The sequence below is a fragment of the Quercus lobata genome, chromosome 4, assembly GCF_001633185.2.
Source record: "Quercus lobata isolate SW786 chromosome 4, ValleyOak3.0 Primary Assembly, whole genome shotgun sequence".
NCBI lineage: Eukaryota > Viridiplantae > Streptophyta > Magnoliopsida > Fagales > Fagaceae > Quercus > Quercus lobata.
In genome coordinates, this window is record NC_044907.1 from 3,929,400 (window position 1) to 3,947,290 (window position 17,891).

Consider the following 17,891-nt stretch of genomic DNA (forward strand, 5'->3'; position numbering starts at 1 on the left):
AATTAAGAAATTACTACTCCCTGGTACCAAAAAAATAAAAATAAAATAAAAAAGAAGAGAGGTTGTTGATACCTGTTAGTTGGTGCAGGTAGTCTATCTACCTCTAAAATTGCCTATGTTAGAAGGGAGCTTTTGTCTTTTGGGGGTTTTGGGCTTGTACGAAAGAGTGGAGTGAGTTTTAGACACTTCTTTGAATGGGCCGAAGAGATGTCTTATGTTCAAGCAAGCATTGTTAACCATTGCCCCATTCAAAGCTATCCATTAGTGACCATAAAAATATCCCCTCACAATACCCATTCTTTCCAAAGTTCAAACATTCAAATTTTAGACTTTGTTATTGGGCACAAATAATCCAAGGGCTTGGAAGTTGGAACGAAAGGCTTAAATTATTTAGGGCAAAACAAAATAGTTGTATTGTATATATATGTTGTTTGTGTTATATTAATCAATGCAACTAATATAAGGTATAGCACATAAGGAATTGTACATAAGTTGTATCCAATTATTTAAAATACTCACATTATATTTTTTGTACAAAAGAAATATGACTATTCTTGTAGTCAATTCTTATGTTCTCATGTGAGATTTTATCATTATGAAGTTCATCTAACTATCCTAAAATATTAAAATACTCGCATTATAGCATCTTGTACAGTCAATTCTCATGTCCTCAAGTAAGACTGTACAATTATGAAGCTCATATACCTTCTCTAGAGAGAGAGAGAGAGAGAGAGAGAGAGAGAGAGAGAGAGAGAGAGAGAGAGAGAGAGAGAGAGAGAGAGAGAGAGAGAGAGAGAGAGAGAGAGAGAGAGAGAGAGAGAGAGAGAGAGAGAGAGAGAATTGTTGAAATTGAATTCGTTGTGGATAAATAGAAAGCCAACAAGAAGCAACATGTTATGTCATTTTATTATTCAAATCATTGTAGTTGAATTCCATGGGTAAAGAATTATATTCCGCAACATACTTTTTTTTTTTTCCTTTTAGAAACAAGTATACACATATAAAGAGAAGGGAACGAGGTTCCAATATAAAGGTACATAACAAACTCCACTCAAAAGTACAAGATACTTTGATACTATTATACTTTGATAACATTATAAATTTGACACTTTTATTTTAGCCAAAAGGTGAAGGAATCGTTTAATCATAAAAAAGAAAGTATAGATGTAGTAGAAATTGCCTTTATATAAAAGACTATACTAGGATATTTGATATAGAACTTGAAGGAACAAGCCAAGAGCTTCAGCTTAACTAGCCTATAAATTTATGCATATGCATGGTTACATTTAAAAATATTTAAAAAAAATAGATTTATAATTTAATTCCTACATAAGTTAAATCTTATTGATGACCATTCTTTTATTTTGTTAACTTTTAAAAAAAATTGTAAATTAAGCAATATATATATATATATCAATAAATATGGTGTTTTTCTTAATATAAAATTAACAAACTCCTCAATTATTGTAATGAGTAGTAAATAACTAAATATCAACACTAAAATTAAGAAATTGCTATAAAATTATTATATTTTTAAAAATAATAATTCTCCTTAAATGTGGTGTTACCTTTAATATAAAAATTAACAAACTTTTTCTATTTTTGAAATGATTAGTAAATACTTTCACCAAAATTAATACTCTTTAATAATTAGTAATAAATATTTCTAGCATTACTCTTTAATAATTAGTCATAGATAATACTTTTTTGCGGCATATGCCACACAACTGATAAAACGAGACACAAGTGAGATGTGTCTTTTATTTTTTTTTTTTAAATGAGGATTAGTACACATAAACAAATCTTGTACACACAACCACACATCTGGAATTGTTTGTGCACAAGACTAGATCATATAGTAGGTAGAATCTCTTATGAACCTTAAAGCTAGGTTGGAGGAAGATTTCCTCTCTAATTGGCTTAAATTCCTCAGAGTTACAATTTATTTTAGGAGGAACATCTTGAACCAGTAGGCAGAGTATTTGAGGTGTCTTTTCAAGTTGTTTTTAAAATCCACAAAAGTAAGGCCAAATCGAACAGAGTAACCAGCATCCCATTCAAAGTCGTCAAAAAACGACCAAGCATAGTATCCTTTCACATTCACACCCACCCTGCAAGCCAAAATTTCACCATTAATATCCTTTGTTATGATAACAAATAAATTGTTTTTATGTGTTCTTTAATTTTAGTTTGAAATTAATGTCCCCCTTTTCCGTTATAGTTTTTTTTTTTTTTTTTTTTAAATGGCACGATTTTATGTTCATCAACACTCACTTGATAGCCTTTGAAAGATATGATAAATGTGCATAATGGTATCTTATCCTTAAACTATCTTTGAGGACATCTTTAATCAGCAAAGAGCTATTATTTTCATCAGCAACGCCTACAAAAGCAGAGGACAACAAATTAGTGAAATTACACTAGTAGTACAAGTTTAGACATTGCAAAAAAATTATTAAAAATAGTAATAACAAGAGAAAAAAAGAAGAAAAAAAGGGTATACCATTCTCTGTTATGTATATCATTGGATTGTTGTAATTTTTCTTTATGTATAGCATAAGCTCTCGAATTCCTTTAGGATAGACGTAAAGCCAATCCAAAGCAGTCTACAAAACAATTCGCACCATATCCATTAGGTAAATGGGAAAAACGGAACATGGAACAGCAAATTATAAAAGAAAAATAAATAGACGCATGTCATACTACAATTAGTAGAGTAGAGTATAAATTATTAAGTGTGACATGGAACAAAAGTTTTTATTTATTTTTAGTAAATTACAACTTACACCCCAAAAGTTTGGGGGTGTTTGGATCTTATACTTTGAAATTTAAGAAGTTGGATTTTACCCCTTGAAGTTTGGGGATGTTTGGATTTTATACCCTGATATTTCAGAAATTAGATTTTACCTCCTAAATTTTAGGGGTGTTTGGATATTACACCCTTAAAGTTTTTTGGTGTTAAAATTTTACACTCTAAAGTTTCAGAATTTGGGAGTGTAAAATCTAAACACTCCCAAACTTTAAGGGATAAAATCCAAATTATGAAACCACAGGGTGTAAAATTCAAACACTCCCAAACTTGAGGGGGTAAATTCCATATTCTGTAATTTCAAAGTATAAAATCTAAACACTCCCAAACTTTAAGATTGAAATTTGCAATTTACCATTTTTTTTTAATTTTCACAATATAAATGCAGAGAGAGAGAGAGAGAGAGAGAGAGAGAGAATGTACCGGTGTACCAATAGGAGTCCCCTTTTTTTCAGCTGTGGATAAAGGTAAATGTATTAAGCTAATAAAGGACAAAATCATGGAATGGAAAATAAAATTTTAAAAAAGGGCTATGATTTGAAGCATACTCGTGAGAGTGAGGCGTCTATCTGTAACATAACTAATGTTAACACTGTTGGATGCAGCACTTTCCGCATAATTTGTTGTGTAGTAATTCAGACCAAGAAAATCGAGGGACCCTTTTAGCAATTTGGATTCAACTTCAGTAAATTTTGGTAGTCGATTACCCACTAAAGATTTCATTCTCTGGGGATAATCACCATATGTGATTGGATGGGCAAACCTATACAGATTGTGGATGATATTGTTAAGCATTTGTGTGAATATAATTAATGAAAGTTTATGTATAAAACTAAAAACTACAATTACAGGCCTTCAAGAAAGTTATTGGAAATTGAAATATGTACACAGAAGATAGAATCAAGATTAACAAATCAAATGTAACTTGGTGTGTATTTAATCCACCAACTCAACCTAATATCTTGTGTTGGTTTTTGTGAATTGATTGGTTAGGTTGTGTTAGGTGTTAAATTTTTTTGAAACTCATGTTAGGTTATGTTTGAGTTAGCAAAATTTTAATTTACGTAACCTAACCCAACTCACGCCATTGATAAATTGAAAAAATATATATGTATATAGATATTTGTTTTGAGATTTAGTTTAAATTTGATAGTTTGATTTATTTTAGTATTTTAAGACATATGGTTTCAGTGAAGTTGGAATATAATGCCCAATTGTATGAATTGTAATTTTTTAATTGATAATAAGCTTAAATATTTGAAAGAAAATCCATTGTTTTTGTTAGGTCTAACAAAATGATCTTAGCCCAAAAATATCCAACCTAACCCAACTTGATTCTGTTGCCTTTTAGAGCTACCATAGGTTGGCTAGATTGAAGATTTCTTACTTAGACAAAATTAGTTTTATTGAATAATACATAAAACCCCATCCAACTCATGATCAATCCATGCACACCTCTAGAGCTAGCTCTAGAAATACGATATACCATAAATATCGAAAAAGAAAAAGGAAGGTGGAGAGAAGGATTAAAAATCTATATCAGTATAAGTGCTTGTGGGGTGTGGGGTATAGGATGTGGAGCAAAGGATCGGGGTTTAAGTCTCTAGGAGGGAGCTTCACACATATATACAAATTAATTAGATTAGAGTAGAAATCTATGTCAGTAATACTCACCAACCAAATGTGAAATCAAGAGCTCTAGAGGCAGCCTCGCTACAAGCAGAAGTATTGTATTTTGGCATGAACCAATGACTCACTATTGTAATCCCAATTATCCCCTTTTGGTAAGGCTGCACACATATTAAGTCAATCAAAATTTCTCCAACATCACAGATTCAATTAGTTAAATTAGCATTAAAACATTAATAGTGGAACAATTATAATCTTAATTTGTTTTCTTCAAAATTAAATATTAATATAATCATTTTTTTTCCTTTTCTTTTTTAATCATACAAACCTGGTATTTGTCCTTGTACAATTTCACAGCGGCTCCATGAGCAAGAATAAGGTGATGGGCAACAATGTAGGATTCAGTGGCAGAGTTACCAGCAGTACAATTTCCAAGATAGCTAGAACATCGTCCTGGTGCAAAAGTACCAGAGGTGTACCCATTGACTCCTAAATTATTTGGTTCATTCAATGTGACCCAATGTTTAACTCGATCCCCAAATGTTTTGAAGCAAAAATCCACATAATCTCGATAATCATTCCTATTCATAAAAACGGATAGTTAATTATTATTAATATTGCACAACCTTCTAAGCATTTGAAGGGTATGTATTTGGTTGAATTGCTTAAACTTACACTATTTTAGGACTTAAAAGTCCACCATACTCATCTTCTAGAGCTTGGGGAGGATCATAATGGAACAAAGTCACAAAGGGCTTGATACCTGCCCATAATGTGAAATTTAAAATTAAAGAAAAGGATCTATATGAACAGAGTAATGTTATAAGTATTACAAATTTTATAATACATAGATCTTGCAAATTAACATGTCAACTTGTTTAAAAAAACTAAAGTTTTATTATATTATTCATGTGACACCAATTAAATTTACATTAGTCATTAAGGGTTTTGTAGAAAAATTAGTAACATCTTTAGCAATTTCCATTTGAAAATGGTGAACATTTTAATTTTGAGATTAAATTCTATAAGGATATGATATAAAAATCAAGTTTTACCCCACCAATATTAACATGCCAAATCATTATATTACATATTAAAGAATGGGCACAACCACACTCAATCAGTTCTAATACCCATTTGAAAATCCAAATTAATTGTGAGTTTAATGAGATGTTATTATGTGTGTAGGATCTATTGAGTTTTAAGTAAAAACTAATGTGATAATATCTTATTGAATTGTGTAAAATATGAGTTTTACACTCCATCCTTACCAAATTAAGACTCTATTTTTATGTTTTCAAACCATCCTACTAAAACCAATAAAGTTCCAAATCGTGTGATAACTTAATATGAACAAATATACAAATATTCTGTTAATTTCCTGAAAGGAAAGGATTTGATTACCTTAATTATTGTGCAGTTAATTATCACTATACTAATGGTTCATCCATATAAGTTCATATATACAGTTAGCATTGCAAAAATTATAACTGAAAATAAAAGTAAAATAGAACTTCACCATTGGACAGGAGCTCATTGATGAGGTTGTCGTAGAATTTGACTCCCATTGCATTCACTCCCCCGCTTAATTTGCCCTCTGTAAATAAAATTGAATATGCTCAACATCATGGGATCCAATAAAAGCTTACATGAATTCTTACAATAAATCTAAAGACTAAAAAATAATAATAATAATTTCATAATTGTTTTTACGAGATAGTATGTTGTAAGTAATGTATAACAAAAATAATGTCATTGATAAGATTGTATGGAAATTATGTTGTACTAATCATAATTTATCATCTCAACAAGTTGTCTATACATAATTTTTTTATAAATTCATAAATATTATTGAAATTCATTGTTACTTTTTGTAATTTCAAATTAAAATAATATTAAAAAGAATAAAATAAATCAAAAACATTAATATCACATCATTATAATGTGCATTATATTAAGAACACATAGCAAACCAAACACCCCTTTATATGCTTAGCTTAATTACTAAGTACAAATGGTGAAGATGGATTCAAGTTGGGTGATCTTACTAGGCAATATTCTTGACCATGAGATAGAGAATCTGAAAGAGTCCAATCCAATTTTTTTCATCAGCTTTATGTCCTCCTGAAACATTTTTTCATTATTAAAAAAAAAAAAAAAATCCTACATTTATTTATTTTTTTTTGAGATAAGCTTACAGAGAAATCTTGACCGTTCTGTAAATAATCTGTTAGCTAGTCTTTACCTTGTAACGATGATAAAAGTCATCAGCCACATCTCCATTGCTACCATCCGCAATTTTTTCTGTGATGTTCATGCAACTTTCACAATGGTTAAAACAAAGAGAAATTGAAATACAAGGAACACAAAATTGCTCAATCTTATTTTAAATATGTAATCATATGTACTTTTTTTTCTTTTTTCTTTTGAAAGGTAATCATTATGTAATTAAGAGCTCTATAAGAGCGTTCGCATCTAGTTTATAAACTTTAACCAAATTTTAAAATAGAATTTGATACTTAAAAATAGAATTTTATTTTTCAAATACATCTTACACTCTTCATTTTTATATATACATTTAAAAATTTTAAATGTTCATTCTGAATGACTTTTTTTATAAAAAAAATTTGAGAGAGAGAGAGGGATTGATTATATGAACTAATAGAAGAAATTTTTTTACAGAATGCTACAATGCTAGTGCCTAGTCTGATACCTATTATTATTTGCTAGTATGCAACTTTTTTTTTTTTCGTTTCATATAAAGTAGCACTAAAAATTTAGTTTTATTTGACTAAAATCTAATTAGTTTTTGGAGTAAATTTAGTTTTCCGTATATTTCGAGCTTGAGTTTATTTTCTGTTACGTGAGACAAAATTTTTAGTCCTTCGGATTTTGTAATTGGAGGCAGCGCACTCTACTATATAAGCAATTGATGTGGTCCTATAAGGTCCCAAGTAGAAAAAATACCCCAAATTTTAATTTAATTAAACCCAAATATTAGCTAATAAATAAAATAAATTTTTTTATCAAATGAAAAAAAAAAATTATGTTCACAGCATTTTTTACAACACTTTTACAACAAATCCTAAGTAGCAAGTTGTTATGTGGCTTCAAATTAGAACCAGTAACAACTTAACACATAGGATTTGCTGTGAAAAATATTGTAAATATAGCACTTTAAAAAAAAAAAGGCAATACACAAAAAAATTCACAACATTTTTTACAATAGTTGAGTTGATAAACTTTTACTAATTTTCACCTAGATACACTATTAACATCACTCTTTTACTTACTACTATTAATCTGTCACGTCAACATATTGAAAAATTTTGTCAAATTTTTTGTGTTGATAGACTTCAAAAAAGAAAGAAAAGTTCTTTGTGGTTTACGTTAATTAGTAATAATGTTGAATATAAAATAAGAAAATAGAGTTTAAATAATATTTAATTTTTAAAAAATTATATTTAAATATATAAAATGTCTTAGTTTTAACTTTCGCTTTAAACCGCTAAATGCATCAAGCCGGGCACAGTGGTACAAGTACAACCATTATTTGTATTATTAATCACGCAATATTTCAGACGTAATTTTATTATAAAAAAAAAAATAGTCTTACACATATGCTTCTATCATAGTACACGTTATCATTAATTGTACTATTCTTCTATGCAGTGATTTCTTCTTTAGCCAAAAAAAAAAAAAAAAGCTTATTTTGAATTAGCTTCTTTAGCTTATCATAGCTTGGAAATAGTTTATTTAACTAAAATTAAAAAAAAAATTGTTAAAAATATTATAGATAAAACTAAAAAGTAGTTGAAATAGTATAATAAAACTTATAAATAGTATCAAAAATATAATAAGATTTATAAATAATAAAAAATACAGTAAATAGTAAAAAAAAAAAAAAAAAAGCACAATACAACTACAATCATTTCTTAAGATGACTTATAAAAAAAAAAAAAAATGTGGTATCATTTGTCACGCTACGTACGGAAGGAGCCAATTTTAATGGCCATTCAAGTTGTTGTGGACCTTCTGGTCGGGAGCGGCTCACCTCCGGTTTTTATTTCTCCTGTTTCCTCCCGTTTTTAAACAGATGAATGACATCTGGCATACCAACCATCCAAAGGTTAAAAAAAAGCCCACGTCTCTCTCAATTTGTGCGTTGCTTTCCCTTTTCTTTTTCTATCTCTTTCTACAGCTACCCATCCTTCTAATGGAGCTTTCTGGGCTATCACACACCTCAATTTCCCTTCTCTCATTTTCCCTTTCTCTTTCTCTTGTTTCTCTCTCTCTCTCAAAAATCTTTGTTCAGATTTTTTATTTATGCTCCGTTGAAGATTTAAAGATTGAAGGGGTTTTCAAAATTCACAAATCTCTCAATTCCTCAAGTTGAACATCATTTTAAAACTAGAGAAATAAACACAACAAGAAGAGTGAAAATCATTCGATTTTCACCATCTGAAAAGCAAAAAAAGAAAAGAAAAAACACATGCACATCTGAAAATTTTCAACGATGATAGATACCGACAGAAAGGGGAATACGAAATCTGAAAAATTTTGTGGGTAAGCTTTTAATGAAAAGCATCTGAGATTTGAAACCTCAATGACGAAAAAGCTCACTGATTTCGAACTTGATTTGAAAATCGAAAATGGAAAACAATTGATTTTCTTGCAAGCACACGATAGGGTCATCAATGGTGAGATTTAACTCTTCACAGATGGTTTGGGACTTTAGTTTAAATAATATGGTCGGATTTGGGCTTTCCATTTATGCTCTACATTTTCAGTTTGGCGTTGTGATGCTGCATAGTTGCAGAGTGGTGTGGTGATGCTGCACAATTGCATAGTGAGAGGAGAGCCAGAGAGAAAAGGAAGAGGCAGGTAAGTCACTGTTGTATTTTTCCAAGTTGGCTTCTTTTTTTTAATCGTTGGATCAGTTTGCTTCCAGGTGTCATTCATCTATCTAAAAACGGGAGGAAACAGGGGAAATAAAAACTGGAGGTGAGCCGCTCCCCTTGTGGTCAGACTCTTTGGATGTACTTCTTTTCAATCATATTGGTGCCATTATTTTCAGTTGAAAACTTTAACCGTGAAATAAACCTAGCAGCATATATATTCAATTTTCTCTGCCGACAGAAACTACAAATTTGAGGTAGAAACTTAGAATGATAAAACCTTGGCTTGCATGAAATAATTTTCACCTATGTAATCTATAAGAAATTTCATGCTTTCATAAATAAATAAGTAAAATATTTATTTATTTATTTATGAGAGCATGAAATTTCTTATAGATTACATGTCTGTTTGACACAAGTTGAAAATTTCAGTTTACTAGCAATTTTAATTTATTTTTGTTATTATTTATTGGTCTTATTGTATTTTTGGTATTATTTATGGATTTCATCATACTATTCAGCTAATTTTTACCTTTATTTACTATATTTTCAGTAAAAGAATTTCAATTTCAACAAAATAAGCGAATTCAAAATAAACCTACATAGGTAAAAGTTATTTTAGATATAAAATATGAGTTTATGGTGCCATGAGCTCTTAGAATGGTAATCTATAAGTTTAATGGAATACTCTCTCTCTCTCTCTCTCTCTCCACAGGAGTCCAGAAGGTTTTTGGGATTATTGAGTACTTTTACAAGAAAATAAAAATAATGTAAGCAAAAATTGAAGGACAAAAAAAATCAAGATCAAGTTGATATTTGCACCTACAAATCTACAAAAACAAGTGATGAGTTGCATTAGAATTCAATGACACATAAGAACATATTACGAAGCTGTTATTCTGTTAAAGTTTAAAACCCCAAGAGATCGAGAAATAGAGAGAGAGAGACCTGGATGTTTCTTGGTGAAAATGTCCCATGTACTAGGGCCTCTTCCATCAGTATGTGCTGCTCCTTCAGACTAGCCATGAGAACAAAAAGAAGGAAATGTTAAATTATGTATATTTTGTGGTTAATCTTGGCTGGATAAAAATGCATGATAGCAAATGTGAAGCATGAAAGTAGTCTAATTCCATTTCACATATATATATGTGTGTACCTGGTAAGCAGCTGAACCAGCTCCAAATATAAAACTAGTAGGGAAACTGCTCCGGTTGAATGGCATTGAATAATGACTCAGTTTTGCACATTCAGTGCAAGCAGACAAGCAGGCTAAGGCTAGGAGAAAGAAGAGGAAAGGACCTTGGACTTGGAGTGCCATGGCTATAAGTGTGCTGCCCAATGCTACTTCCAAACTCCCTAATATATAGAATTATAGGAGGAAAAAAGTTAACTCATTCAAGTCGATATAACTTTAGAGTTGTAAAATTTTTAATAACCGTCAAGGTGAAAACTTGTGAATGGTGAATGATAAAATGAGATCTTAATTTCAAAATCAGAAAATTAAGAACAGATTTTGATGAAATAAGTTAAATTGATGTATCTCACTGCGGGTGTTAAAAGACCCCTCCGCACATGGGCTTGGAACTTTTGACACGTGTGTTGTTTTTGGATGTTCTTTTACATGAGTGGTCAAGAATGTGGGACTCGTACGTGCACATGTCAACTGTCAAAGAATATTTTACGAATCATATTTTTCAAGGGGGGTGTGGCTTCCACTGTACTGTAACGCTGGACTCTCTGTGATGATACGTTATTAAAAATAGACATGTGTCAGGATCGTAATGGATTTAGTATATTAGAGGCACTGAAGAGAAGCTGCACCCTTAAAAGAGATTGATTGTCGGGTGTTTTTAAGGATATTTGTACGTAATTGAATCATTTTAGGAAAACTTAATACCTTTTTTATGAGTAATGCTATATAGTTATAAACTATTTTACAATATTTTTACAAATTATTGATATGACTAGCTTCTTATTGATTTTCTAATAGACCTACTATTAATATCATTTTTTCATTTACCAATAGTCACTCATCACATATAAAAAAAAGTAAAAACAATCAAAACTTTTTTTTCCTTTACTATAATAGTTTCTAAAAGTATTTTCTAAACGAATGCTCATAGGACATCTATTAACAAAATCTTTCTTAAAATGAATTCCACTAATAAGCAATCACTCTTGAAAACCGACTTGTAAGAAGAGAGTGTTCAAGAGTTTATATACATATAATTAAGTTTACACTTAATCCATGTAGAACACTAGAATCATAAAATAAAGCCAGAGACCAAAAAAAAAAAAAAAAAAAAATCACATCAATTACACAATATTCCTAAATGAGTATCACTTAACATATGGACCCACAATAATTTGTTAATTAAAATATTTTAATTGGTCATGTGTAAGGTGGTAGGTTAATTTGGGAACACTAAAGAAATAATTATGCTCTTTTTGTTGTATGTCTTGGAGGACTTATTTAAGTTTTTTATAACAACTCTTGTGTAAGAGCATTAGCATTGAAGAATGCTAATGCCATATCTAAGGTCTTTTTGGCATTTTATAACTAAAAAACATTTGCATCAAAAAATGCTATACCTCACTATTGTAAAATTTTTTGCAATAGTGCTACAGTACAATTCTAAATTTAGAATTGTACTGTAGCACTATGCTAAAAAATATATATATTTTATTCCACCCCTTAGTTGAAAAAAAGTGATGATGTGAAAGAAATAATAAAGAAAGATTAAAAAATAATATTTTAATGAAAAAGTAAAATAATAGAGTTTTTGGATGTAGGGTGTATTGTAAAATGGTATGGTATAATTGATAAAGTAGCTTTTTGAGATGGTAAAATAGGATAGAGTAGCATTCTTCAATGCTGATGCTCTAAGGTGGTAGGGGTTGTTTGGTAGATTTGTTTAAACACATGTTTTTAGTTTTTGAACAATATTATACTTATTTTTATTCATTTTTTCACCCACATGTATTTTTACACATGTCTTCAAACATATATATCAACCACCACATTTTCTAAAATTGTTATGAATTTTTGTGGTGTGTTTTAAAATTTTAGATGAGGTATCTTAGCCAAAAAAAAAAAAAAAAAAAATTTAGATGAGGTACCACTTTTTATCATGTCAAACTTGAAATGAGAAATTATTGAGTACTCACGTACAGTACAGGTGGTCCTCTGAGGGTACTCGATCTGTCATTTCTCTGAGGTTGATGAACTTGACTTTCCCCGATAAAAAAATCTAAGCCATTGGTCGTGGTCGTGGATTACACACATTTGTATAATAGCTTGTGGTGGCAAATGTGTACAAAATCATGTGATTAATCTAACTTTTAATATTCCTACAGTACCAAACTTTTTTTTTTTTTAACTGAGCAGCACGTAACAAGTTGTTTCCTAGTGGAATGCTGTCAGCCCCGTTTAAAGCACGTGCTTTTATGATTTTTGAATAAAGGCCCACTCACTTTAAAATATATAATAGAAAGATACTTAAAATTTACACAGGTATTATTTATTTTGTATTTAGTTTATTATCTTTTTATGTGTTTTAAAATTGAAGAAAAATAGTAAATGATGGTTGTTGTGTGTAAAAAAGAGGAAAAAAAAAGAAATTAAGAAAAATTGATATTAGCAAGATAGCCTTTCCAAGCTGTGTTAGGGACCATTTAATGTGTTTGTACTAATTTTGTTGGTACCTAACTGTTGTATATGCTGTTGCCTAGGATCTTTGTCCTGCTGTTAATGTCTCTATAAAAGCTTCTTTTGTTAATAAACTGTGAGAGATATTACCTTGGCTAACACTAGCTCCTAATCTTTATTATATAAACCCTATTTAGGGTTTATTGTAACTAGTACAATTGAAAATATAGAGAAAGAGAAAGTATCGAGAGAAGAGAGAGGACGCTAAGATTTTGTAGTTTGACAGAACAGCCTATATCTATGGTCCCATGGAGTAAGTCTTTGGAAAAATTTTCATATGCACTAGGTGCATGAAATACCATCTCAAGTCTTTGACGGTTATATATCTACTATAATCTTAATTGTTTAATTACAATGAACTCTAAGTAGGGTATATATAGAGATTAAGAACTATATATGGTTAATATACATGAACTGAGTGATACAATTGGACCTTTAGGCTAATTACACATAAACTTAATATCTTTAACAGTAACTAAACAACTAAACATAAATCAATCACAGCAAAAGACAAATGAAAAAATTACTATAATACTTTAAAAAAAAAACTGCTATAAAATATCTATAGTCTAATCCTATATATAGGAAACAAGATATTTCTCTTACTGTCTAAACATATGTTAGAAAAGAGATATAGAAGCCAAGAACCTTATTATTCAATCGTATTGTGTAGTTCTTTTCATGAGAAAAACAAAAACCTTGCTCTGAATCATTTTACTCTCACTAAGAATTCTGAGGAAAAGAAAAAGCATAGAAATGAGACTGAGGAGTCATTTGCCTTAAGCAGTACCAACACTACCTATCTCAGTATCTACCATTGATAAAAGAAAGTGGTCCTTGGTGGAGCAATTAATTTTGCACAGAAAAAGTGGTCCTGATGAAAGAACTGCCAATTTATTATGACCTTGATAAATGAAACACTTCAAAGTGAAATATGATAAGAGTCGAGATAATCAACCTTTTTTCAGTGCTTTTTTATTTTTTTCTTCAGAAATATTTCAGGTTTAATATATCAACAACCTGTTTTTCCACTATGCTATCAAAAATGATTTTACATTCAATATAACCAACAGCAAGAGTCAACTAATATTTCTTGTTTAGTCTAATCTGTTCTTTGCTGCTGGCTTGGTTATTCTTCCTCTCAATAGTTGATCCTCAACTACGATTGTAGACAATCTTTCATCATCACTGCTATCATCATATTTAGCTTGAGTAATCACAGATCTTAAGTACAAAGTGAAAAAATCTGAGAGAAATCTAAATAGAATAGAGAGAATTTCATTGATCAAAAAAGAATACACGAAGTTAATGAATAAAATACACAGTGCTCTGTTTATATACACAGTGAACATAACTAACTCTCAAATGTGGCGCCAAAGTTAGTTAGCTAAACTTCTAGAATTTACACGTGTCAATTTCGACTAACTACTTCCTAGAATCACGGGACTCAAATCCTCAGCGCTCTTGAATGAAGAACTCGTGATGTGGAACTGCTTCAATTGCTTCCCAGACTTCAGTGCTACTCTGGTCAGATATTGATGCATCCTGTGTGGCTTGGTCCCTGCACTGCCTATCAGCTAGTGCTGCACTCTTTACAACCCTCGTGGCTTGGTTAATGCTCTTCACCTCAGCAACAACTGTACTAGCCATCACACTTGTACCTTGTCTCATGCCACTCTGTCCTGCAATATGCCCTGCAGTATGCCCTGCATTTTTAACACTCCCCCTCAAGAGCACAGCTCTTGCCTTCTGACTTGACTTAGGTGGGGAAGGATATTCTACTACATGAGCAAAGATATTGATTACACCCAATCTAGTGATCAATCTCAAGTAGTTTTCAACTCCTAAGGCTTTTGTAAAAACATCCGCCAACTGATTTTTGGTTGAGACATAGAAGGTCTTAAGTGTACCATCAAGGATCCTATTTCGTACAACATGGCAATCAGCTTCTATGTGCCTGGACCTTTCATGAAACACTGGGTTTGCTGCTATGTGAAGTGCTGCCTGGTTATCACAGTACAACAAAACAGGTCTGTCATGTTTAACATGCAAATCCTCTAACAAATGTAATATCCAAGTCAGCTCACATGTGGTTGTGGCCATTGCCCTGTATTCTGCTTCAGCACTTGATCTAGACACTATACTTTGTTTCTTAGATCTCCAAGACACCAAGGCATTACCCAAGAACACACAATAGCCTGTCAAGGACTTCCTTGTGTCAGGGCATCCAGCCCAATCTGCATCACAGTATGCTTTTAAGTGCAAATCAGAATCTGTGGGGAAGAAAACACCTTGTCCAGGTGTGCCTTTAATATATTGAAGTATTCTGGTAGCAGCCTTCATATGTGGTACTCTAGGTTGTGCCAAGAACTGACTAAGCCTATGTACTGCATATGTGATATCTGGTCTGCTCAAAGTCAAGTACATTAGCTTCCCAATAAGCCTCCTATACTGTCTAGGATTAGAAATCAGATCTCCACCACCTTTGGATAACTTCAATTGCTGCTCCATTGGTGTTTGAGTTGGTTTGCAACCTGTCATTCCAGTTTCTTCAAGAACTTCAAGTGCATATTTCCTTTGTGTTAAACTGATGCCAGTCTTGTTCCTTGCAATTTCCAAGCCTAAGAAAAACTTGAGTGATCCCAAGTCCTTGATCCCAAACTTCTGATCTAGAACTGACTTCAGAGAAGCAACACAATCAAGATCATTACCTGTAATGATCATGTCATCTACATAGACCAGTATTGCAGTGAACAAAGAACCATTGCTATGGACAAATAGGGAATGGTCTGCTTGGGACTGAACAAAACCAAGCTGTGTAATTGTTGCTAACAACTTTGTGTACCATTGCCGAGAAGCTTGTCTTAAGCCATAGATTGATTTCACCAGCTTACAAACTTTAGGAGCAGATGCTGCCTTAGGAACTGAAGCAGAAGAAGAGACTGAACACTCCCCCTTACTGTGAAAACCAGGAGGCAAGACCATGTAAACCTCCTCATCCAAATCCCCATGAAGAAAGGCATTATTAATGTCTAATTGATGTAAAGGCCAAGACTTAGCAGCAGCCAAAGCAAGCAAGACCCTTACTGAAACAGTCTTAGCAACTGGAGAGAAAGTCTCTAGGAAATCAAGGCCTTCTCTTTGGGTATAACCTTTAGCTACCAATCTTGCTTTATACCTCTCAACATTGCCATCAGGATTGAGCTTGACTTTATAAACCCATTTGCAGCCAATGGGAAGCTTACCAGGAGGTAAAGTAGTCACATCCCAAGTGTGATTGGTCTCAAGAGCTTGAACTTCCTTGTCCATGGCAGCTCTCCAAAGAGGATCTTGAACTGCCTGGGAGAAGCTCTGAGGTTCTTGGGGACTAGAACCAACTGTCATGAGGTAAGATTGGTAACCAGGTTCCAAGTGAGAGTAGGTGATGCACTCAGCCAGATCATAAGCAGCACCAGGAGCAAATGCAGTACAAGCATAATCCTGCAAGTATGCAGGAGGTCTAGTGTCTCTAGTTGATTTTCTGAGAGGCACTGGAGAGGCTGGTACAACTGGTGGAGAAGAAGGGACAGCTGGAAAAGGAACCTGACTAGAACTAGGTGAAACATTAGTAGACATTAAAGAAGAAGTAATGTCATTGTGTATAACAGGATCAGTAGAAACAGAAGAAGGGAATAAGGCATTATCAGTTTCATTTGGAACAAAATCAGGAACACTAATGGGAGTGACAAAGGAATCATTACCTGCTGAAGAAGAGGGAGCAACAACATCATCACAAGAAGGAATGGAATCTGAAGCATCAACAGAAACAGATGCAAAAGGAAAGGAATGTTCATGAAAAACAACATCCCTAGAGAGAAACACACTTTGAGTGGCTAAGTCAAGAACCTTATATCCTTTTACCCCAAAAGGATACCCTAAGAACACACATTTCTTTGCTCTTGGGGCAAACTTTGTTCTATGATTAGAAAGGGTAGAAGCAAAACACAAGCAGCCAAAGATTCTCAAATGTGAATAGGAGGGTGGAGAACCAAACAAAGTTTCAAAAGGAGTTTGATTGGATAAAACTGAAGATGGAGTTCTATTTATCAAGTAAACGGCTGCAAGAACAGCATGACCCCATAGGTGTAAAGGCAGATGTGATTGAAACATGAGAGCTCTAGCCACATTTAAGATGTGTTGATGTTTCCTCTCAACAACACCATTTTGTTGAGGGGTTTCAACACAGCTCAATTGATGACAAATGCCTTGCTTAGCAAAGAAATCCCTCATGAAAAATTCTGTACCATTGTCAGACCTAATGGTCTTGATCTTTTTAGAAAATTGAGTTTCTACCATGGTACAAAAGCCTTCTAGAACAGATTGGGTTTGAGACTTATGTTTTAAGAGATAAACCCAAGTACACCTTGAGCAATCATCCACAATAGTCAAGAAATATTTGCAATTATCAATGGTAGACACTGAAAAGGGACCCCATAAATCACAATGTATCAAATCAAAACAGGAAGCAGAAATTTGAGAACTTTTATTGAAGGGTAAACGTTTTTGTTTTGCAAGTGGGCAGATTTCACAAGTAAGATCCTCAACTGAAGTACAAAGTGGTTCACCATTATTCCTAATTGAAACTAATTTGGCATTAGACAGATGTCCTAGTCTAGAATGCCATACATGAGTGTTAAGAACAGAAGGTAATGCAGCAGAAAAGGAAGCAGCAGAAATGGAAGCAGATAGTGAAGTGGAGTTGCTCCTTTCCAGCAGGTAGAGCCCATTGCATTCCTTACCCAGACCAAGTGTGCTCCAATGAGTAAGGTCCTGGATAAAGCACAATGTCCCAAAGAAGATAAGACAA

General features: G+C 32.3%; 1 protein-coding gene and 1 long non-coding RNA gene across 2 annotated transcripts; one reads left to right on the plus strand and one right to left on the minus strand.

Moving 5' to 3' along the window:
• Positions 1 to 1,728: 1,728 nt before the first annotated feature.
• Positions 1,729 to 10,694, minus strand: LOC115987843 (beta-glucosidase 17-like). The gene is made up of 13 exons (XM_031111449.1): positions 10,493 to 10,694; positions 10,285 to 10,354; positions 6,684 to 6,742; positions 6,487 to 6,562; positions 5,958 to 6,035; positions 5,114 to 5,201; positions 4,767 to 5,019; positions 4,484 to 4,599; positions 3,358 to 3,572; positions 3,233 to 3,264; positions 2,504 to 2,606; positions 2,275 to 2,383; positions 1,729 to 2,111 (listed from the first exon to the last, which is right to left on the minus strand). The coding sequence occupies exons 1-13, from the start codon at positions 10,652 to 10,654 to the stop codon at positions 1,943 to 1,945; spliced, it is 1,530 nt and encodes a 509-aa protein (XP_030967309.1). The 5' UTR covers positions 10,655 to 10,694; the 3' UTR covers positions 1,729 to 1,942.
• On the plus strand, positions 8,486 to 9,412 carry LOC115987844. The gene is made up of 2 exons (XR_004091230.1): positions 8,486 to 9,138; positions 9,229 to 9,412. It is a non-coding gene; the product is annotated as an uncharacterized LOC115987844 (long non-coding RNA).
• Positions 10,695 to 17,891: the final 7,197 nt, after the last annotated feature.